Source organism: Lutra lutra, chromosome 16, assembly GCF_902655055.1.
Source record: "Lutra lutra chromosome 16, mLutLut1.2, whole genome shotgun sequence".
Lineage (NCBI taxonomy): Eukaryota > Metazoa > Chordata > Mammalia > Carnivora > Mustelidae > Lutra > Lutra lutra.
Genome location: NC_062293.1, coordinates 14,962,225 through 14,986,211, shown reverse-complemented (window position 1 = coordinate 14,986,211; position 23,987 = coordinate 14,962,225). Strand labels below are relative to the sequence as shown.

Below are 23,987 nucleotides of genomic sequence, written 5' to 3'. Positions count from 1 at the left end.
TTCCTTTGGGCTTTTACTCTTGAAGGGCAACCCCAGAAAAGTAAAGGCGGCACTCTGAGATTTTTGTCAATTAGTTTAATATATGTCCATAGGTAGTTCATATGAATGCTTAAATTACAAAATTAGCTGCCATGGTCCAAATGTGTGGGACTTTAAGAAAGCTTTTAATAATCAAAAGATAGCTAAGCATATCAACTTTGATTTCTAAAATGTATTTTAAACTTCGTAAAACAAGGCTAATTCTAGAATTATATAGCATTAAAGTAATTAAATCTTATGTTATTTTGTTATTTTAATAACTTAATTTCATGAACTGTTAAAAAAAATATTACATTTGCAACTCCCAGTTTACACAATTCTGCATTAACTTAGAGAAAAATCCTTGTGAAAAGTTTCCATGCAGTTACAAAGGCAGCAGCACATGCTGCTTTCACAGCGACTTGTTATTGCCTCAGAACACACCTGCACATAAAGCATCAACAAAAAAATATCCACCCACCCCTCTCCCACCAAAAAACCCAACCTTTTCCCATCCCCAGCAAAAATTACCTGGCAGAAGCAGTGACTTAAAAAATGCTTTCTTAAGTAGGAAGCATTTATAAAATGCAGAGATCTGAACAAGCTAAATGCTCGTGCAGATAGATGGGTCTCTCCCCCAAGAGTTCCTTCCTCAAGAGGCAGAGAGAACTCTCAATAGTTTAGGAAAGCTCATTTTTAAAAGTGTATTTATGCAGATTCATGGCTATTTCTTTGAAACACTATACCTAGCCTCAACTGTGGAAGAAATAAAAGCAGAAGGAAAAGCAAAGGGACACGGCCATAACACAGAGAACAGAGCTTCTCTATGAACACATCCAATAGTTTGCAACAACATGTGTAACTTCACACAGACCACTGATCTGATCTAGGTGAAGCAGTTAATTTTTCATGCATTTGTTACTCAAGGAAAACAAACAACCACTTAAATACAGCATTCACGTTGTCATTAGCTCATGGTATCAGCTCAGGAAAAAACTGTGCTCCTGTACTACCTATCCTTAGAATTTTCCATGTACGTGTAAATATCCTAAACCCTATTAACACTGTCATCAGCACCTCCCACCTACAAAACATACACTGAACTACATTATGTTTTGAGTCCCTGAAATTTTAATACCACATATAGTGTTCTAAATTTTACTGTTTTACAAGGTTAATGTACACACAGAAGAAAACACCAAGCAATGTGTATTGTGCAATTCCAATAGTTATTTGTGGAATCTTGGTTTAGAGTCAGTCTTTACAGCCTTGCAACTACCCAGTTTAAACAAAGAGCAACAATCTAATTATGTATCTATAAATTTCATGATATTTCTTCAAACATCAAAGCACTAAAAGCACTGATGATTCATGTTATAATTTTAAAAGTATTTTAAAACCACACAGATTCATATATCATTCCTTTTATAAAGTAATCAAAATAATTTGGTTATCTGGAAGAAAATTACTGAAACAGAGTCCTTCCATTGCATCTATAACCTCTGTAAAACTCTGAACCAAAACCAGAACAGGTGATGAAATAAGGATTTCTTAGTCACTTGGGAGTGTTTGGCCTTTAAGATGAGAAATGGACTGGTATTTTTTATGTTTCCCATGAATTCAGAGCTTACAGGTAGCATCAGGACTCTGGTCTCTATGATGATTCTACATGGCTTTCACTTTGATTTGTTTCATTTTCATTTGCTTCTTCTCTAATTTCTTTTGCTCACGTCTCAAGGCAGCTTCCTAGAGAAAGAAAGGGAATCCAAACTAAGCTCTAAGCACACATAGAAAAAAACAAAACTAGAACACTGCCTATATTATTCAAAAACCTAGTCTATACTCTATAACTTTCCAAAAGACAGTTATAAAAACTGCTAATATCTATGCTGGTTAATGAAAATTAGCTTAAAGTGAAGTAACGGTAACTAAAACCTCAAATTAGAAAGAAACTAAACACTACATTTAAGCAATTTTGTTATTCTGATTTTTCCTATACCCAGGAAACACTAACCCAACTTTCGTCATAACATTTACATGTATCTGCCAAGGATGTGTACTTCAGTTCAGAAAAGCTTAAGATTTTGTTTGTTTAGGCTATTAATGGTGCATCTGTTCTTATAAGTGTAGACATTAAACCTGAGCACAATACTTCAGGGCATAAATATAAACAAAAAATATTAGGATTCTCTAATTCTATAATCAAACTAAACATTTTATAAAACAAGATGCATTGGACCACAGGGCACATGTGCTGGTTTCTATCGAAATTCCTAATTTCTTTCAGTTAAGTGTTTGCCTTGAAAGATGAGAGTGGAACTTTCAAAATGGGATTGTGCTGGGGAAAGGATAATTTATATCATTCTCCAGGATCACAGACTCCATCTAACCTGGTTTGAGGAAGACGGATTATTTATTATTCTTAATAGTGCTATCAACTAAGTAATAATGCCCCAAGTGCAGAGAAAATGCTAAACTTTTAAGCCTGTGTACATTCCTACACAGAATTACCTTTACAGTCAATGATGCATAATTAGAAGTAATTATGTTACCGTAATTAGAAGGCGCCCTTCTAAACCCTAGTTTTACCATTAAGCAGGGTAAGAAATGTCGGTCTTACCTCCAGCCTGCGCTGTTTCTCAGGATCCTCCTCATTCATGATTCGCTCCTTCTCTGCTCTTTTCTTCTCCTCGCGCCGAGACTGCGCAGCTTCCTGTCTCTGCACATGTGTCAGCTTCAAGAAGTTTTCTTCTACTCGAGCTCGGTTTTTATCTGCTTTCTGTTTGCCCTTTTCCCCAAGACACAAGACGATTTGTAAGAAATCCATTTCAATCAAACAGAATCAAGTCCCATTTAGTATTCTTTTATAAAACTATTCCCATTTAGCACTTTGAGGTCAACTAGCAAACATAAAATCGCTGAAATCATTGCTCTCTGACTTCCCCAGTGGGAAAACAACAATAAAAGGTGCCAACTTAAATACAGGCTGTGGGTCTTACTTCTCTGTTGAGTCGGAACTTTTTGGCTTTATCAATAGAATAAATCACCATGTTCATCAAGGGTAGCAAAGCCTCCATATCCTTTGGGTAAGTGTTACCTGAGCCAGGCACTGGAAAACAAAGCCATTTTCCTATTGAGTTAATGGCAGCATTAATCCTTCTGGGTCACCCAACTCTTTTTTAAAATTAATTAATTAATTAACTAATTCCCCCCCACACTCCTTTTTTGGGTATTAATAGACTCCTTTCTCCAAGTGTCTTAGGCAGCTAAAAAGCAGCAGAAAATAGAAATTAAAATAAATAGAAGGATCTCTTATTGAAGAACCCCCAAAACCAATAAGCTGGCAGGCATGGGGTGGGTTTTAATGTAGCTTTTTATGGCGTCATAAAGGAACAATATTCTCCTTAAGATCCTCTCACAGAAAATGAAGAACTCAGGCAAGACTACAGAACACTTACCATTAAATGTAAACAATAGTGTCCTCTTAGTGTCAGGTAGCTTTAAAGGCTGACCTTCCCTGTCATAAAAGAAAGGCTATTTAGAAAGAACGTAAGAGAGATACTTCCCATTCACGTCTATCACCCAATTCATTTAGATGAACAGATTCCTGCAGATAATCAGCACAGTATTTGGCTTGGCATCCCCAGTTACATATAATCTCAGAGCCTGAAGGAGCTTTACAGGTCCCTGGTCCACTTGTCTTATCTGATGGATGCATTCCCAAGTGATCTTTATCCTATATCTGAACACCTCCAGTGCTGTTCTCCAGGCAGGATATATTCCTCTCACCTGGGGAGCCAGAATGAGCCTCTATTTAAGTATGATGACTGTATTTTTAAAAATATTTTTGTTTATTTTGAAGGATTTTTATATTTTATTTCCAACTCCTACTCTATCTCCCTATAATGAAGCATCTTTATTTTTGAGTCAGGCTCAGAATAAATTTAGAAATGATCTACTATAGCATATATAATTTAGTTCTGACTCACCAAGGATTCCTTTGTAATCTTTAACTTTCAGCCCCTCCCTCCTCCCCTCACACATTAAAAGCTTCATGAATGTGTCACGATATGATACTTTGCCCGCAGTATTGTTATTAAGCAAGGAAGATGCAACACTATTCACAGGAATAAGGTCCTGAATAATTTTGACATACAACTAAAATCCAGATTGGCTTTTAACTGTATTTAACTCCACAGATTATGTGAGAGAGACCCTTAACCGAAAATTTAGGTCAGAACCAATTCTACACCAAGGATAAACTTAAATAAGTACGCGCTCCTGAGATAGGATGTGATTTCAAGCAACAAATTTAAGCTCTGAATATGAATACTCAAATAATATTACTCCAAAGCCAGAAACTCTGCACATTGAGAGCATCTGATAATATACTAGAAAAGAATATAATCCCCCAACCATTCAAAGAAGGAAGCCAAAAAGGCCATGAAATAAAATTCAGAGATCTGCAGTCAAACATAAAGCAAAATCACAGATTTGTATCATAAATTAAAAAAGGGGAAAAAAAAAACTTTGACTACAAAGGACAAAGAGATTAGCAATTGCATTTTCTTTAGTATCTGCCAACCTGTAAGAGTCTCATCTATCTCACTGAGTGGCTGGTGCATCCATGTGGCGACACACTGCAAACTGGGGGGCTTATCTCTTTGTCCCCCGTAAGTTTTCAGTTACCTTCATGACACATGCAGTCAAAGCGAAGGAAAGCTTAGAAAGCCTGTCATCAACTTCCCTCACTCATTTGGTAAGAAAAATTGCAGAAGCACCTTACAGGTGTTTCAACACAGAAAGCTAGCGGGGACAGTGAATTTCAATATTTTTTATCTCATACGTACTCTTGCATAATTTTTGGACCAGAGAACTGGTCTGAAAAATGAACGGATTCAATCTTGTCAGCATAGTGTGTAAGAAAGTGAACCATCTGAAATAAAGAAAAAAAAATTTTTTTAAAGTAGGGTTTGATGCATTTCCCTTTTTTCATAATGATATTCATTCCTTAATCCTCCTTGATTTTTCACAACAGCATAAGGTTAAAGCTTTTAAAAAATGAAATTTAAATGAGATAAGGGATCTCTCTATGATGGAACTAGCACCTTTAGTCACACCAATGATCAAATTTCTTCTTATTGAGCAGCTGAAATTATATCTCAAGATAATGTTCTAAACAAGAATGAATGCATGAAGATAAAACCTAAAATAATTTCAAGGGACTCTTCATAAACACATCACCTTGAACTTACATTAGAACTGTCTTTGAGCTACTCTGTACTTTTGTGATGCTAAGATATGCTGGCTGTTACCATTCTATAACCAACAGAAAAAAATGGTTCTCTATACATTTCTCCTCTTCTACACTAATTGAAGCTAGGAAAAAATGGACTAAATGACATAGTGATAAGGATCAATGCTGTAGTCCTTTTAGAAAAACTTGAAAGCCATTAGCAATCTTAGGAATAAATTGCTCTTGATTCAGAGAGAAGTACTTGACTAATCAAACTGTCTCTTTTGACAAGTTAATCTATTGCTTAAAGAAGGTATTTTAATGTTTGTGTGGGAAAGGAATGGAGCAATGTCATAAAATGAAGAACACCGTGCAGTGTGACTTTTGGGGGAGCGCCTGTAATTGCTATGGTCTGCCAATGTAGGTCTTCTATTGCATTTACCTTTGTATCCATCATTCCCTCTGTGACTTCTCCCATCTCTGACAGGATGGCCAAGGAATCTGGCAGTCCATACTTTGCTCCAGACTTAGGTTTGTCACTACAAAACTCACTCTAGAGGAAGAAGTAATTGAAGGTAAGACATGATATTTTTTTTTTTTAAAGATTTTATTTATTTATTTTGACAGAGAGAAATCACAAGTAGGCAGAGAGGCAGGCAGAGAGAGAGGAGGAAGCAGGCTCCCTACTGAGCCGAAAGCCCGATGTGGGGCTTGAACCCAGGACCTGGGATCATGACCTGAGCCGAAGGCAGTGGCTTAACCCACTGAGCCACCCAGGCGCCCCAGACATGACATTTTATTATGCACAAACTCTTTCTTCTTCAAGATAATATGTGCTGACCTATTTCAAAGTGGTGCTTAACAAGTCAAATGATATAATTAATTACCCTATGCTTTAGATCTGAATGCCTATGTAATAAGGAGGAACAGTTCTACAGGTATTTGAGTTGAAACAATGAGACATACCAGATCCTGCATCTCTTTCTGTAGTCGCACCAAGGCTTTCCGAGTGCCAACAGCAAATACATAGGTATCCATGTCTTCATCATTCATGGTTACTTTTATTTGCTTTAAAAACAACAACAAAACTCACCTGTTAGGTTCTGTGATAGGCAGAGTCCTATGATGACCCCCGAGAGTCCCACCCCCTGGTGTCTACATCCTCCCCTTGAATGTGAGAGGAACCTGTGAGTATGGTGGCTATCACTCCTGTGATTATGTTGTGTCATGTGGCAGAAGGCTGCTGAGCAGATGACACTGAGTTAGTCAAAAGGGACTTTATCTAGGAATGACCTAATCAAATGAGCCCTCAAAAGGGTCTGCGCCCTAGTTGAAGAAAAGAGTTGAACTCGGAATGGGCTTATGGGGGTGGGTGGGGGATGGAGACCATGTGGCAAAGACTTCAGAATGGTCTCTAGGAGCTGAATAGTTTCCAGTTGGCAACAGTAAGAAAATGGGGACTTAAAATCATGGGGAGCTGACTTATGTCAACAACCTGAATGACCTTAAAAAGAGGACCCCAAGCTCTCAAAATTCAAGTTGCTGAACATTTGGACTTGCTGGGAGGGCAGTGTATCCAGAGAGGGCCTGGAAGCCCTCTGTATACCACCCCCAGTCCCATAACTTGCCTCTCTTCCATTTGGCTATTCCGGAATTGTACCCTGTCAATAAAAATGTTTTCCTGAGTTCTAGGAGCCATTCTAACAAACTACTGGACCCCAAAGAAGGGCCATGGGAACTCTTGATTTACAGCCAAGTAATCTCAGAAGTATAAGACTTGCCTGGGACCTGCAGGTGGCATCTGAAGTGTGAGCAGTCTTATGGAACTGAGACTTTAACCTGTGCAGTCTGGCCCTAACTCCAAGTCAGATGTGAATTGAACTGAATTGTTGGACACACAGCTAGTATCTGGACAACCAGAGAACTGGCTCTTCATGTTGGAAAACACCACAGATAAACAGTTTTTAATATACCGCACTGGACCAGGGAGATAAAATTACAAACCTCAAGAGTCTTGGTATGATAAAACATAGCACTATTTGTCATCCTAACTATATCTTAAAATGTCTGGGTCAAAAATGATCAGTATATAGAGGGAAGTGTTAAAGTAGGGAAATATAACAAAGACCTGGAAAGATGGCAACTCTAAAAGGAAAGGTTTTCTGCTCTTTCATCACTGAACAGAAATTACACAAAACACCTAAACAAAACCCAGAAAAAGGACGAAAAATACAGAGAATCGTGTCTGTTGAGGCTGTTTATCTTTGCAGGAAAAAAAAGAGATAAAACAATGGCTGACTCAAGAAAAGATACTAAATCTACTTCAAGAAAGAACTGAACATGATTAAAACAACACTCTAAAGAGTAATTTCCACAAAAGGATAGCTGAAGAGGCATCAAAATCTCCTTGTTTCCTACCTAATAAGACTGTATCTAGTAGGAGAAAGAATGACAGGACTCTTAACTGATGAGGCTTTAAAAATTAGTGGATTAAACCAACCATCAGTGGCCATATTAGAAAAATTAAGTAAAAGATATAGATTTGCAACTAAAAATGAGACCTTTAAAATAATAACATGAGTTTTGATCTAATGACATTTCTAAGTATCTAATTATATTACTAATATAGTATTTGTTAACCAAATACTACTTTGTATTTTGACATATATGCAGACATCTCTTTTCTTCTAGTTTATATAAAAGAAACTGTATTTTTCAGTATATTTTGGTTTCTCGAACCGAGGTTGCTGCGGCCACAACGCAGAGTACTAACCACTATACGATCACGGCGAGCTACCGGGGACCCTTATTTTGGTTTCTCATAGCAGTGGGAGCCAGCACAATTATTTGTTGAATGACTGAAGGGGGGGGGATTTGGCATTTCTGGCAAAGGATACAATTTGCAGATTAACATGTTGATTTAAATAAAGGGAAGAAGATATACAAAACAATAAGGTCCCCAGATCATGATTTGAACTCATTCAAGCCCAAGATGTATTATTTGAGGCAAAAAATATTTAAGAAACCCACCTTATTGTCAAAGATAAAAGCATTCACGAGGCACAGAGTAAGATGTGAGAGCAAACTGTGACAACTATTTTCCCCTCCATCATCCAGACTGATTCAGCGAATTAACCTAGTGATAAGTATTATCTCCTTCCCTACAAAAAAAAACACACGTTCCCTACTCTCCATGGTTGGTACACTAAGTAGAAGATAAGCCATCTAAACAGAAAAGGGTCCATTTTCGACAAGGGACCCAAGTTGCTTCAAATTCAAACGGAATCCATCCAGGAATGGAATAAGCTCTGAGAAGTTAAGAATTTAATCTGCACAGAGAAAACCAGCAGGTAGAATACATACCACTTGATCACTCACTGGTCTCATCATCCGGGCCAGGACATTCAGTAAGTCTTGTCTCTTGAGGAACTGAAAAAACAAAAGAATAGTTGCAACTTTTTTTACTATAAAGAAAAGACCATGAAGGGAGAATCGAATATTTTAAGAAATATAATCTACATTTGCCAATTAGTAGAAAGATGATTTTTATATTTTATTTTTAGCTAAAAAAGAAAGGATGAGACAGTGAATTTGGATTTGGAATCACACTGGAAAACAATTAAGGAAGATACACATTGTACCAGAAATTCCATACTTACTCTCAGCTGGATAAGCATCCCTTCACAGCACACTCGACCAGAACACCACAGGTTATAGATATGCTCATTCTCCTGGTTCAGCTTTCCCGTGCTTGTGGCTTCTTTGTTAGTTCCATCATCCCCTGGGGGTAAAACCACTTAATGTGATCTGCTGAAAATGTGCGGGCTTTACTATCTTACAGAACTCTCCTTTGGACATATAATAGATGGTCATCATTCCTTTTTTTTTTTTTTTATCTGACAGACAGATCATGAGTAGGCAGAGGGGCAGGCAGAGAGAGAGAGGAGGAGGAGGCAGGCTCCCTGCTGAGCAGAGAGCCCGATGCAGGACTCAATCCTAGGACCCTGAGATCATGACCTGAGCTGAAGGCAGAGGCTTTAACCACTGAGCCACCCAGGTGCCCCGGTCATCATTCCTTTTAATACTCTTTGTCTCCATCAAAAAACTATGGACTCTAGGGGTGCCTGGCTAGTTGAGTTAATAGAGCATGGGACTCTTGAACTCCAGATTGTGTGTTCAAGCCCCACATTGGGTGTAGAGATTACTGAAAAATGTAATCTTAGAAAAAATAATCACGGACTCTACTAGTATAACTTGTTAATGATGATTAGTTTGGAATATAAATTTCTCAAAAGTAGATACAAAATGGAGCAAAGTCAGTTTAAATGTCTCTATCAAACATTAGACAAAACAAAACTCCTATGCAGTGAATAAAAAAATACCATTAATAAGAACTATTCAACGCTCCCTCCTGTGTCTCCTATGGATTAACTTTAACCAAGTTTAGTTTCCCAACAGCAACATGGTAATAGTGCTATTAAGAGTTGTATTTTAGGGGCACCTGGGTGGCTCAGTGGGTCCTGGGATCGAGCCCTGCATCGGGCTCTCTCTGCTCGGCGGGGAGCCTGCTTCCTCCTCTCTCTCTGCCTGCCTCTCTGCCTACCTGTGATCTCTGTCTGTCAAATAAATAAATAAATTTTTAAAAAAAGTTGTATTTTAGATCGAGAACCAATCATTTCTTCCTTCATTTAATTCATTAAGTGTATAAAAGAAATTGTTCAATGACACAAGGTAAAGCAGACCAATACACCAAATGAAAACATAAGGGGTAGTAGAAGGCATTAAAGGCTGTTCATTTTTTGCCCTAATTTCCAAGTCAAAAAGGACCCTGAAATACTCTGGTACAGTGGAGAGAGCAAGCATGGACACTAAAAGCAGGCAGACTAGGTTCTAATATTATGGTTGCAATTTAATAGCTTAGACAAATTTTAATACTTCTGGACTTTCGTACCTCCTTAAGAAAATAGAAACATATCCAACTGAGAGTACTGTTGCAAAGATTAAATAAGAAACAATGGGGGAGGAGTCAAGATGGCAGAGAAGTAGCAGGCTGAGACGACATCAGGTAGAAGGTGCAAAGAACGCCCCTCAAAATCAATAAAAATAGGTCCACACCCTGTCACCTGATAGTAAAATTTACAAGTCTTAGCGACAAAGAGAAAATCCTGAAAGCAGCCCGTGGGGAAAAAAGTCTGTAAAATACAAGGGTAAAAACATTAGATTGGCAGTGGACTTATCCACAGAGACCTGGCAGGCCAGAAGAAGCTGGCATGATATATTCAGAGCACTAAACGAGAAAAACATGCAGCCAAGAATACTATATCCAGCTAGGCTATCATTGAAAATAGAAGGAGAGATAAAAAGGTTCCAGGACAAACAAAAACTGAAAGACTTTGCAAACACCAAACCAGCTCTACAGGAAATATTGAAACGGGTCCTCTAAACAAAGAGAGAACCTAAAAGTAGAAGATCAGAAAGAAACAGAGACAATATACAGTAACAGTCACCTTACAGGCAATACAATGGCACTAAATTCGTATCTCTCAATAGTTACCCTGAATGTTAATGGGCTAAATGCCCCAATCAAAAAACACAGGGTTTCAGAATGGATAAAAAAACAAACCCATCAATATGCTGCCTACAAGAAACTCATTTTAGACCCGAAGACACCTCCAGGTTTAAAGTGAGGGGGTGGAAAACAATGTACCATGCTAATGGACATCAGAAGAAAGCTGGGGTGGCAATCCTTATATCAGATTAATTAGATTTTAAGCCAAAGACTATAAGAGATGAGAAAGGACACTATATCATACTCAAAGGGTCTGTCCAACAAGAAGACCTAATAATTTTAAATATCTATGCCCCTAACATGGGAGCAGCCAACTATATAAACCAATCAATAACAAAATCAAAGAAATACATCGACAACAATACAATAGTAGGGGACTTTAACACTCCCCTCACTGAAATGGACAGATCATCTAAGCAAAAGATCAACAAGGAAATAAAGGCCTTAAATGACACACTGGACCAATGGACATCACAGATATATTCAGAACATTTCATCCCAAAATAACAGAATACACATTCTTCTCTAGTGCACATGGAACATTCTCCAGAATAGACCACATCCTGGGTCATAAATCAGGTCTCAACCGGTATCAAAAGACTGGGATCATTCCCTGCATATTTTCAGACCACAATGCTCTGAAGCTAGAACTTAATCACAAGAGGAAATTTGGAAAGAACCCAAATACATGGGAGACTAAACAGCATCCTTCTAAAAAATGAATAGATCAACCAGGAAATTAAAGAATTGAAAAAATTCATGGAAACAAATGATAATGAAAACACAAGAGTTCAAAATCTGTGGGACACAACAAAGGCAGTCCTGAGAGGAAAATATACAGTGCTACAAGCCTTTCTCAAGAAACAACAAGAAAGGTCTCAAATACACAACCTAACCCTACACCTAAAGGAGCTGGAGAAAGAACAACAAAGAAAGCCTAAACCCAGCAGGAGAAGAGAAATCATAAAGATCAGAGCAGAAATCAATGAAATAGAAACCAAAAAAACAATAGAACAAATCAACGAAACTAGGAGCTGGTTCTTTGAAAGAATTAATAAGACTGACAAACCCCTGGCCAGACTTATCAAAAAGAAAAGAGAAAGGACCCAAATAAAATCATGAATGAAAGAGGAGAGATCACAACCAACACCAAAGAAATACAAACAATTATAAAAACATACTATGAGTAACTCTACACCAACAAATTCGACAATCTGGAAGAAATGGATACATTTCTAGAGACATATAAACTACCACAACTGAACCAGGAAGAAATAGAAAACCTGAACAGACCCATAACCGGTAAGGAGATTGAAACAGTCATCAAAAATCTCCAAACAAACAAAAGTCCAGGGCCAGACGGCTTCCCAGGAGAATTCTACCAAACATTTAAAGAAGAATTAATTCCTATTCTCCTGAAACTGTTCCAAAAAATAGAAATGGAAGGAAAACTTCCAAACTCATTTTATGAGACCAGCATCACCTTGATCCCAAAACCAGACAAGGATCCCATCAAAAAAGAGAATTACAGACCAATATCCTTGATTAACACAGATGCGAAAATTCTCACCAAAATACTGGCCAATAGGATCCAACAGTACATCAAAAGGATTATTCACCACGACCAAGTGGAATTTATTCCAGGGCTGCAAGGTTGGTTCAACATCCGCAAATCAATCAATGTGATACAACACATTAATAAAAGAAAGAACAAGAACCATATGATACTCTCCATAGATGCTGAAAAAGCATTTGACAAAGTGCAGCATCTCTTCCTGATTAAAACTTGTCAAAGTGTAGGGACAGAGGGCACATATCTCAATATTATTAAAGCCATCTATGAAAAACCCACTGCAAATATCATTCTCAATGGAGAAAAACTGAAAGCTTTTCCACTAAGGTCAGGAACACGGCAGGGATGTCCGTTATCACCACTGCTATTCAACATAGTACTAGAAGTCCTAGCCTCAGCAATCAGACAACAAAAGGAAATTAAAGGCATCCAAATCGGCAAAGAAGAAGTCAAACTATCACTCTTTGCAGATGATATGATACTATATGTGGAAAACCCAAAAGGCTCCACTCCAAAACTGCTAGAACTTGTACAGGAACTCAGTAAACTGTCAGGATATAAAGTCAATGCACAGAAATCAGTTGCATTTCTTTACACTAACAATAAGACAGAAGAAAGAGAAATTAAGGAGTCAGTCCCATTTACAATTGCACCCAAAACCATAAGATACCTAGGAATAAACCTAACCAAAGAGGCAAAGAATCTATACTCAGAAAACTATAAAGTACTCATGGAAGAAATTGAGGAAGACACAAAGAAATGGAAAAATGTTCCATGCTCTTGGATTGGAAGAACAAATATTGTGAAAATGTCTATGCTACTTAAAGCAATCTACACATTTAATGCAATCCCTATCAAACCCCCCCCATTTTTTTCCAAGAAATGGAAGAAATAATCCTAAAATTTATATGGAACCAGAAAAGACCTCGAATAGCTAAAGGAATATTGAAAAAGAAAGTCAAAGTTGGTGGCATCGCAATTCCAGACTTGAAACTCTATTACAAAGCTGTCATCTTCAAGACAGTATGGTACTGGCACAAAAACAGACACATAGATCAATGGAACAGAAGAGAGAGCCCAGAAATAGACCCTCAACTCTATGGTCAACTAATCTTTGAGAAAGCAGGAAAGAATGTCCAATGGAAAAAAGACAGCCTCTTCAACAAATGGTGCTGGGAAAATTGGACAGCCACATGCAGAAGAATGAAATTGGACTATTTCCTTACACCACACACGAAAACAGACTCAAAATGGATGAAGGGCCTCAATGTGAGAAAGGAATCCATCAAAATCCTTGAGGAGAACACAGGCAGCAACCTCTTTGACCTCAACCGCAGCAACTTCTTCCTAGGAACATCGCCAAAGGCAACAGAAGCAAGGGCAAAAATGAACTATTGGGATTTCATCAAGATCAAAAGCTTTTGCACAGCAAAGGAAACCGTTAACAAAACCAAAAGACAACTGACAGAATGGGAGAAGATATTTGCAAATGACATATCAGATAAAGGGCTAGTATCCAAAATCTATAAAGAGCTTAGCAAACTCAACACCCAAAGAACAAATAATCCAATCAAGAAGTGAGCAGAGGGGGCACCTGGGTGGCTCAGTGGGTTAAGCCTCTGCTTTCAGCTCAGGTCATGATCTCAGGGTCCTGGGATCGAGTCCCACATCGGGCTCTCTGCTCCGCAGGGAGTCTGTTTCCTCCTCTCTCCCTCTCTGCCTGGCTCTCTGTCCACTTGTGATCTCTGTCTCTCAAATAAATAAAATCTTTGAAAGAAAAAAAAAAAAGAAATGGGCAGAGGACATGAACAGACATTTCTACAAAGAAGACATCCAGATGGCCAACAGACACATGAAAAAATGCTCCACATCACTCGGCATCAGGGAAATACAAATCAAAACCACAATGAGATACCACCTCACACCAGTCAGAATGGCTAAAATTAACAAGTCAAGAAATGACAGATGCTGGCGAGGATGTGGAGAGAGGGGAACCCTCCTACACTGTTGGTGGGAATGCAAGCTGGTGCAATCACTCTGGAAAACAGTGTGGAGGTTCCCCAAAAACCTGAAAATAGAGCTACCCTATGACCCAGCAATTGCACTACTGGGTATATATCCTAAAGATACAAACGTGGTGCTCTGAAGGGTCACGTGCACCTGAATGTCTATAGTAGCAATGTCCAACAATAGCCAAACTATGGAAAGAACCAGATGTCCATCAACAGATAGATGGATAAAGAAGACGTGGTATATATATACAATGGAATACTATGAAGCCATCAAAAGAAATGAAATCTTGCCATTTGTGACAACGTGGATGGAACTAGAGGGTATTATGCTTAGCGAAATAAGTCAATCAGAGAAGGACAACTATCATATGATCTCCCTGATATGAGGAAGTGGAGATGCAATGTGGGGGGTTTGGGGGTAGGAAAAGAAAAAATGAAAGAAGATGGGATCGAAAGACTCAATCTCAAAAAACAGACTGAGGGTTGCTGGGGGAGGGGGGATGGGAGAGGGTGGTGGGGATATGGACACTGGGGAGGGTATTTGCTATGATGAGTGCTGTGAAATGTGCAGACCTGGCGATTCACAGACCTGTACCTCTGGGGATAAAAATACATATGTTTATTAAAATAAATTTAAAAAGATAAGAAAAAATGTATGCAAAGTACCTAGCATAACACATAAACAGTTGGCTGAAGAGCTGAGATGAATACTTGCTTACTAAAAGTAAACAAAGTGTGAAAGGCCAAACTGAGGCACTTACTCCCTACACTACACAAGTACAGGGCTTCCTCTAAGGTCCTTCAGTATATACCTTTTCAGTGGATCCAAAACTAAAGTTCCCAGAATGTGAGGAAATTCTAAAGGATTTCTAATTTCTTTTTTTTTTTTTTTAAGATTTTATTTATTTATTTGACAGAGAGAGAGAGAGAGAGATCACAAGTAGGCAGAGAGAGGGGGGAAGCAGGCTCCCCGGTGAGCAGAGAGCCCGATGCGGGGCTTGATCCCAGGACCTTGAGATCATGACCTGAGCCGAAGGCAGACGCTTAACCCACTGAGCCACCCAGGCGCCCCAAGGATTTCTAATTTCTAAATGATGAAATGAAAGCATTTATCAAGCTACCTGAAATGTCAAAATTCCTTTTTTCCAGGCAGACTTCTATCAACTTGTTTTAATAGCACTGATTATCTCATTCCAATCAGAAGAGGTTAATCAATAACTGTAACTGGCAATTACTGATTAATGAAAAATTAGAAGATTACTTCATAGATGCAATTAATTCAGTACATGAGACCTAATAAAAACGGAATCCTTCCTGAGAGGAAAAAAAAGCATCCTCTTCAGCAGTGCATGAAAGCAGTTAGATGCTTATACTGAGGAGAATAAACGGTTCCTACCAGGTAGTGATCAGGCATGCAGCTGGACTTATATTAGCCTAACTTACCTACTAAGGTAAAGTTGCTCTCCAAAAGCTCTCTATGAGTATTAAACCAGGCTTGAGCAAGACGGCTGTTTTTATTCTTCCCAATGATATAATTCATGATATAGGCGAGCAGACCAGTCACCATCAAAATTTCTAGATAATAACTCTCCCAACTGTTCTGGAGGTGTGCAGGCACCTAAAGATGAACAAATCATTCCACTTAATGTTGGGTAAGGTTGAAGGATGGAGTCTAACTCATGGGATAAAGGGGAATAAGGGAAGTGGATAATTTAGGTAACTGTCACTGAATATGGTTATACATTGAAAAATATGCCCATTTTGGTCAGCTTTTGGAAAGATTCTTTAAGGAACTGTTAGGACAATCAAATGGAATGAAAAGCTGGAAAGCCCTTTCTATTAACTTGATTCTGAGTCCTACCAACCAAATAAACCCAGTTTCTAGTCTCTTCATCATTCCTTGATAAATACAACTAGAAGACTAGAAAAAAAACATAGGGGCTGCTTCTTTAGGTGTGGAGTTTTATCATTAGAATTGATGTCAAATTCTCACTATTACATCAACACCAGCTACATGTCACTAATTATATTTCTGGGATTAATAACAGCCAGATATTTTGTTGGTTAGTCTGGAATTCAGAATCCAGTATACCTACATCAACAATTGTTATTGGGTCTTTATTTTTGCTAGAAGAAGTATCTGGTTTGTCTTCATAACCTTCGAATTCTTCATCATCATATGGCTCACTCTCTGTATCTCCCTCCTACAAAAAGGAGGAACAATCTGTTTTCCCCTACAAATGTGCCCAGCAATTGCATCTCATTTTTGTAGGCAACATTTGTAGAGGAAAACAGAACATGTAAGTAGCAGCACAGAACACAGAAATATCCCATGTTTGTAACAAATGGTAACTCTCCATGTATTTGAACTGACACAGTTCCCACCCACACAAAGGATCTATTCTCCACCCCTTCCAACCAGGGTCTCCATAGAGAAGAAAAATACAATTCATTCTTCTATCAATGTAAAAGATGGAACATACCACAAAACATCTAGAAGAACTCCACCTCCTGAACAAAAGTGAAGATAGCAGACAGTAAAAATCTCCTTAGATCTGGGTGTTACTTTTAATGTCTGGAGAAAGTGCCAGTTACAAATCTTCCCATCCTTCCACTTTCCCAAAATCAAGAAAAAGAACCTCACCTGGGTATCTGTATCTTCAAAATCTCCTTCTTGGTTTTCATCCTGCCCTTCTAACTCCACAGTGGTCTCGTCTTCATCATCTTCCGTTGTTATCACCCGCTGAGGATTTTCAGTAACAGAATCTTCTGTGACATCCTCGAATTCAGCAAAGTCATTATCATCATATTCTACTATGTCTTCTTCATCCTCAAAATCATCAAACTTGGCTTCAGAGACACTCCCGAACACCAAAAGGACAACACAGAAAGCAAGGAAGGCTTTCATTGCACCTAAAAATGAGTTTAAAAAATAAACCAAAACCCTAAACGGACAGCCATTCTTCTATACATACCAATCAAATTTTGTAAATAGTTAAGAAATAAATCTGTGACCCTTCTGCTTTTAAAAATTTAATAAAATTCATTTCAGATAGCATTATATAAAGAGCAATGAGGTGAGGGGCAAGAGGACTGGGTTCTAGTCTGGACTCTGTCACCAGTTATCTGTGAAATCTTGGACAAGTCATTTAATTTCTTTGGTTTCTTTTTTTAATTATTGTTGTTATTTTTTGTGGATTTTTTTAAAGATTTTATTTACTTGTCAGAGAGAGAGAGTGAGCATGAGCACAAGCAGGGAGAGAAACAGGCAGAGAGAAAAGCAGGCTCCCCATGGAGCAAGGGGCCCGATGTGGGACTTGATCCCAGGATCCTGGGATCATGACTGGAGCCGAAGGCAGATGCTTAACCGACTGAGCCACCCACATATTCCTTTAGGTTGATTTCCATTAACACTATGTATTAATCCTAAACATTTAGAAAGCGGGAAGTAGTATAATGAAATAAGAACAAAATGCAACTATTTATCTATTAGCAATCATTCGTGAATAGAAAAATCCTTTCATCCTTACGTCAACTTTGTGTGGGATATATGAACATCATCATCATCAAAGCAAACATTTAAGATACAAAAGTTCTAGGCCCTGTCCTAAAGGCTTTATAGAATCCACTAACTTAATCTTCATAACAACCCTCCGAGAAAAGTAGCATTAACATCTCCATTTCACCGATAAGTAAAATGAAGCACAGAGATGCTAAGTAATACAGATACCAAGTGGCACAGAGCTATGATTTGATCCCAGTTATTCTCCCAGAATCCCTACTGTGAACCACTTCTCAACTTGCTTCTCAAGGGTAGGCCAGTGCTGTGATTTCACATCACTTAAAGTAGTAATTTTTTTCTAACAAAATTGTTCCTAGTGTACATGATGGAATTAAATACATCAGCATTTCACAGCTTTCTGAAAAGAACACTAGGTATTCCACGATCTAAACAAGTTTCCGAACCAACAAATACAATGAAATCAGATCTGTGACAAAAATGTGCCAAATGATATGAAAACATAGATGACAATGAAATCATCATACCAAACAGGTTAAGACTTTACAAAAAAAAAGGGAGTACAGGGGCGCCTGGGTGGCTCAGTGGGTTAAGCCACTGCCTTTGGCTCAGGTCATGATCTCAGGATCCTGGGATCGAGCCCCGAATCGGGCTCTCTGCTCGGCAGGGAGCCTGCTTCCTCTCTCTCTGCCTGCCTCTCTGCCTGCTTGTGATCTCTCTCTGTCAGATAAATAAATAAAATCTTTAAAAAAAAAAAAAAAAGGGAGTACATGTGATCTAGAGTTTGAAGAGTACTTAGAGTTAAACCATCAAATCTATTTAGGCTGTATTTCTAATCCTCCCCTCTCATCTGAACACCAGCCTTATAGCACCAATTGTGTAACAGACATGTCCATTTCTGTGCTCTACACACTTTTCTGAATAGGGTCAAATAATAAATATTTTAGGCTTTGTGTACAACATACTGTTCTCCATTATACATTCTTTTTTAAAACAACTCTTTAAAAATGGAAAAATGATTCTTAGTTCATATGCTATGCAAAGACAGTCTGTCTTTCAGGCTACAGTCTGCTAACCACTACCCTACAAACATCTCAAAATTAACAGATACCTAAATTTCTCTCTCTCTACGTTAACATCAATCCCATTTTTCCAGTCTTACTTGTGGAAAAGAGCAAGGTATCTACTTTCTCATTTCCTTTTCTCCTTCATATCTAATCAGACATAAAATCCTTGTGTTTCCTTGTTTGGTTCCCAGAGCCACCATGACAATCCAAGTTATCAACACCTGCTGAAGAATCAGTGTTATCCTCAATGGTCTCCCCATCTCAATTCTCTCCCTATTCCCTACTTCTCTTCCCAAAAAAACACACTGCCTTTCTAAAACACAACTTTTGTTATATAAGAACTCAATAACCATGAAAGGCTAACCAGTTCCTACAGAGTATTATAAACTCTTCTGGCTCTCGCTGCTTTCCATAAGATGATCCTACTATATCTAATCAAATGTACCCTCACTGAACACATCATCACATCAAATACTATGCCAAGAGAAGGAAAATATCATAAATTTGCATGATACTTTAGCTTCAAGATGTGTTACTGAAAGTATTGCTTGTGATAGTAAAAAATTTGAAACTGTGGGGTTAAACTGTGGGTACATACAAAAAACAAATTTATTTTTTGTCCATTAAAAATTGTTACAAATGGATTAAGAACCCCTCTTGTTTTAGAAGCAAACACACAAAAACGAAAAGGTTTAGAAGGATGTGTATCTATATATAAGTAGTTATTTTGTATGGTAAGATAATGGGCATTTTGCCTTTACTTTTTAATTTTTCTATGATGTGCTTTTGTAAAAAGTTCTTTAAAAAAATAAGGGACACCTGGGTGACTCAGTTGGTTAAGCATCTGCCTTTGGCTCAGGTCATAATCCCAGAGTCCTCGGATTGAGTACCACATCTGGCTCCTTGCTCAGCGGGGAGCTTGCCTCCCCCTCTGCCTGGCACTCCCCCTGCTTATGAGCACGTGCACACTCTCTCGCTCTCTCTCTCACACATAAATAAAATCTTTTTTTTTTTTAAGATTTTTATTTATTTGACAGATAAAAAGATCACAAGTAGGCAGAGAGGGAGGCAGAGAGAGAGGGGAAACAGGCTCCCCACTGAGCAGAGAGCCCAATGTGCGGCTAGATCCAGGACACTGATATCATGACCTGAGCCGAAGGCAGAGGCTTAACCCACTGAGCCACCCAGGCGCCCCAAATGAAATCTTTAAAAATAAAAAGCATGGTTTCTGTGCTCAAGAAGAGGTGCTACAGCCTATGGGATAGCTAGCTATATAGCTCTATAGCACAGAGCCCTGGTATCTTAGAAGTCTGGTAAAATGGAGCATTGGGTTTATAGACCCAAATCAGGGAAATTAGGCTAGGAAGGCAAGCAAGAGCCAGATCATGCGATCCTTACTTAAATACCACACGAAGAAGTTTGGGTGCTTAGAATCAACTAAGAGTTTAGGTAGGAGAATGGCACTTTCAGATTTGCAAATTAACCCTGGTAGCTCATATGTAAGGTGAACTGGGCTTCAGGTGGAATGTACCTGAGGTAGGAAAAATAAAAGTGGCTGAGATAGTTAGATAAGAGATAAAACAAGACTGAACTGGCAATGTTATTGGGGATGAACAGGAAAACAACTTGACAGATACTAAGAATTATACTGGTCAGCATAAAGTGACTGGATATAGTAATGTGGAAAAGGAAGATCTGGGTGATTCTAAATTTTGGCTTGATTCATAACTAAACAAAGTCATCTTTGAGATAAAGAACAAAGGAGGAAAATTGTGGGGGGGGGGATAAATTAAATTTAGTACCTGTTGAAAAGTTTGGAGTGTTTTCAGGTAGTATGTTACGATGATTAACATTTACCTCTTGATTTTCACAAACTCCCTATAAAAAGGAAGTATTACCTATTTACAGAGGGAGAAAAGGAAGCAGTTTGAAACAGAAGTCTGGAGTTCAGGACAGAAGCCTAACTAAGATGGAAACAGAGATGATGCCAGAATAGATGAGATCCCCAGAGAGTATTAAGAATTAGGTTAAAAAACAAACACCAAAACTCGTGAAACAAATCATAACAGCTAAGAGTTGGGCATAATGGGAAGAACTGGAATGGGAAACTAAGAAGGAATGGTTAGAAAAAAAAAAAAAAAAAGAGGGGCACCTGGGTGGCTCAGTCAGTTAAGGGTCTGCCTTTGGCTCAGGTCATGAGCCCAGGGTCCTGGGATGGAGTCCCGTGTCAGGGTTTCTGCTTGGTGGGGAGCATGCTTATCCCTCTCCCGCTGCCTGCTGCTCTGTATGCTTGTACTCTCTCTCTCTCTGTCAAATAAATAAAATATTTTTTAAAAAATTTTAAAAAAGAGTAGATGTTAAAAAGTTCTCATCACAAAAAAAAAAAAAAGAGAAAAAAAAAGAAGGGACTCTCGTCAAAGTGGTATTATAGAAGTCAAAGGAGAAGCATATTTCTAAGAAGGAAAAGAACTCAGTTTCAATTGCTACAGAAAGTTCAAGCAAAATATGGACCAGAAATTTCCAAATACTTGTAACAAAATCATTATTGGCAACTGCAAGGAAGTGGTCAAGATGGAAGCCAGAATGCAGGGAGTTGAGTGAGGTGAGCGGGTGGTAAAGGGAGTGAGCACTACTCTTTCAAGGTGCTCTGGGATAGTGAATATTCTGTATCTCATATTTACAACACTGTAGACTCTTAAAGGAATCAGTTCACTATCAAAGGCTATTGCCCAATACCTTGTAATCCATGGATGATCAAGAAATATACTTAAAATTAGGGGCACCTGGGTGGCTCAGTTGGTTGAGTGTCTGCCTTCTGCTCAGGTCATGGTCCCAGGGACTGGGCTCCCTGCTCAATGGGGAGTCAGCTTCTCCCCCTGCCCCGCCCCGTGCTCATGCTCTCGCTCTCTCTCTCAAATAAGTAAATAAATCTAAAAATGAAAGAAAGATGCTTAAAATTGAACGAAATTAATAAAATTTGAAAGGCACAAATAATGTGAGAAATGCCATAAAGGACAGGCCAATGGCATATCCTTTCCAATATCTGGTCTTGGAGGTTAGCACCAGGTTAACAGTAACCTTAAAGAGGTTTGTGATATGTCTCCAAATATCTCTAGTTCCTTTAATAATCTTTTATTATAGTCAAAAGTGGAAGAAATGTGAAAAAGAGCACATACTTTGGTCGAGTTTACATTTGGTTTAAAACATCAGCGGTACCATTTACGAGCCATATGATCTTGTACTAATTACTTACAATTCCCTGTTCCCCACATACCTATTCACTATTTGCCTCATAAGGCTGTGGCTGGTATGACAGGAGATATGTGCCCGGCATATAGAAGGCATTCAATAAATATTATTTCTCCTTACTTCCTTCAAGCCCTGTGCCTATGAACACCCTTTAAGATTTAAAAAACTTAACTCTTAGTGCTTCCCTGTCCAGATCTCAATCTTATACTTTTTCAAATAGAAGTAAATAAAGATTAACATTGGCACAGACAACTTGAATAACTGCCAAAAAGTCATCATATCAAATCATAACTTCCAGTTAGAATGTTCACATCGTAGAAACATTTCTAAGATAACACAGCACTGTAACACGGCTTCTTCAAGGTTATTTGGGTTAAAGTTATCCAAGCCACTTATATCTTGGCCTTCCTTCTGAGAAGTGTCTCTGCTGCACCTGTCATCTCATTTTTCAAAGCCACAACTTCCTGCCAGGCCTCCCAGTCCTGAGAGTCCTGGGGCACTGGAACACAAGCACTAACAGGTCTGGTTTAGTTATCTCCCTAGCTCACTGGGTGGTCTCTGGATAACTGGGTCTGTACTTAAAAATCTGAAGAGGAATAAGTGGGGGAAATCATTCCTTGTTGTCATTTTATTATTATTTTTTTTAAAGATTTATTTGTCAGAGAGAGAGCGAGCGCACAGGCAGGCAGAGGGATAAGCAGGCTCCCTGCTGAGCAAGGAGCCCAATGTGGGACTTGATCCCAGGATGCCGGGATCCTGACCTGAGCCGAAGGCAGCCGCTTAACACACTGAGCCACCCAGGCGTCCCCTTTGTCATTTTAGATTAGGCCTTTCTGACAACTACCAGACTACCAGACTTTTGGAAAACATGTAGACATTTCCCTGTCTCCTTACACTCCTCGGATACAAACGGGCTTATGTCAGAAACCTTCAGAGAAAACCAGCCAGAGGTTGTTGTTTCTGTTAAGCCACTGGGCTCTAGTCTTTCCCACCATGGAGAATCAATTCATCCTAACGGCTATACTCCATTCTTCCTGTTGCACCCTGTAGCTTCCTGTAACTTTGCCCTTCTAGCTGGCATTTGCCCGTAGCTCTGCAGGCAAGTTCTCAAAAACGTCAAAATCACCCCAACCCCGAAGACCAAGAGAAAATGGGCCTTGGGGTGGACGAAGTTTGTTTCCTGTTTTTAAGAAGGCCAGGAGAGGTGAGAAGACGGGATCCATGTCACCCCGGGCCTGACTTAGTGGGGCTGGGTGGGAAACGGGACCTGGCTAGGCCACGCAACTTAAAAGTCGCTGCTCGGCCTGGCTGGGCCCCACCGACTAACGCGTCATGGCCCGTTTCGTACCTGAACTGCGGCTAGAACCCGGCCCAGCGCTCCTGCAGCCGCCGCTTCTAGGACCGGCTGCCACCTAAGCGGTCACCGCGATTTTACTGCCCCCGATCTCTCTAGGACGCAGCCAGACCAGGTAGCTCAGTCACGCTGAGCCACTCTTCACGTAGTCTCCGCCATCCGTTACGTAGAATGCGTGAGGACTGTCCGCGCTTGCGCGCGGCGGAGGTGGGCGGGGTGGCGGGCCGCGGCCTCGGGAACCGCGCGAGACCTCCTCCTCCCTCGCCCAGCGGAGGCAAGGTGGGGCTGCTGGGAAGATTACATAATCCAGGCCTCTTGGCCGGAACAGTCCACATAGATCCCAGCCCTCTCCACTAGGGTTCAGTCAAGTTATCATCACTCTAAACTGG

At 39.2% G+C, this 23,987-nt stretch overlaps 1 protein-coding gene across 1 annotated transcript; it reads right to left on the bottom strand.

Annotated features, from left to right (window-relative positions):
* Positions 1-60: 60 nt before the first annotated feature.
* CCDC47 (coiled-coil domain containing 47) lies at positions 61-23,807 on the bottom strand. Its single transcript, XM_047707786.1, has 13 exons — positions 23,593-23,807; positions 17,053-17,321; positions 16,505-16,612; positions 15,852-16,026; positions 8,914-9,035; positions 8,618-8,683; positions 6,221-6,322; positions 5,697-5,807; positions 4,869-4,954; positions 3,477-3,535; positions 3,018-3,127; positions 2,639-2,806; positions 61-1,764 (listed from the first exon to the last, which is right to left on the bottom strand). Exons 2-13 carry the CDS (start codon positions 17,314-17,316, stop codon positions 1,684-1,686), a joined length of 1,452 nt encoding a protein of 483 aa, XP_047563742.1. The 5' UTR covers positions 17,317-17,321; positions 23,593-23,807; the 3' UTR covers positions 61-1,683.
* Positions 23,808-23,987: the final 180 nt, after the last annotated feature.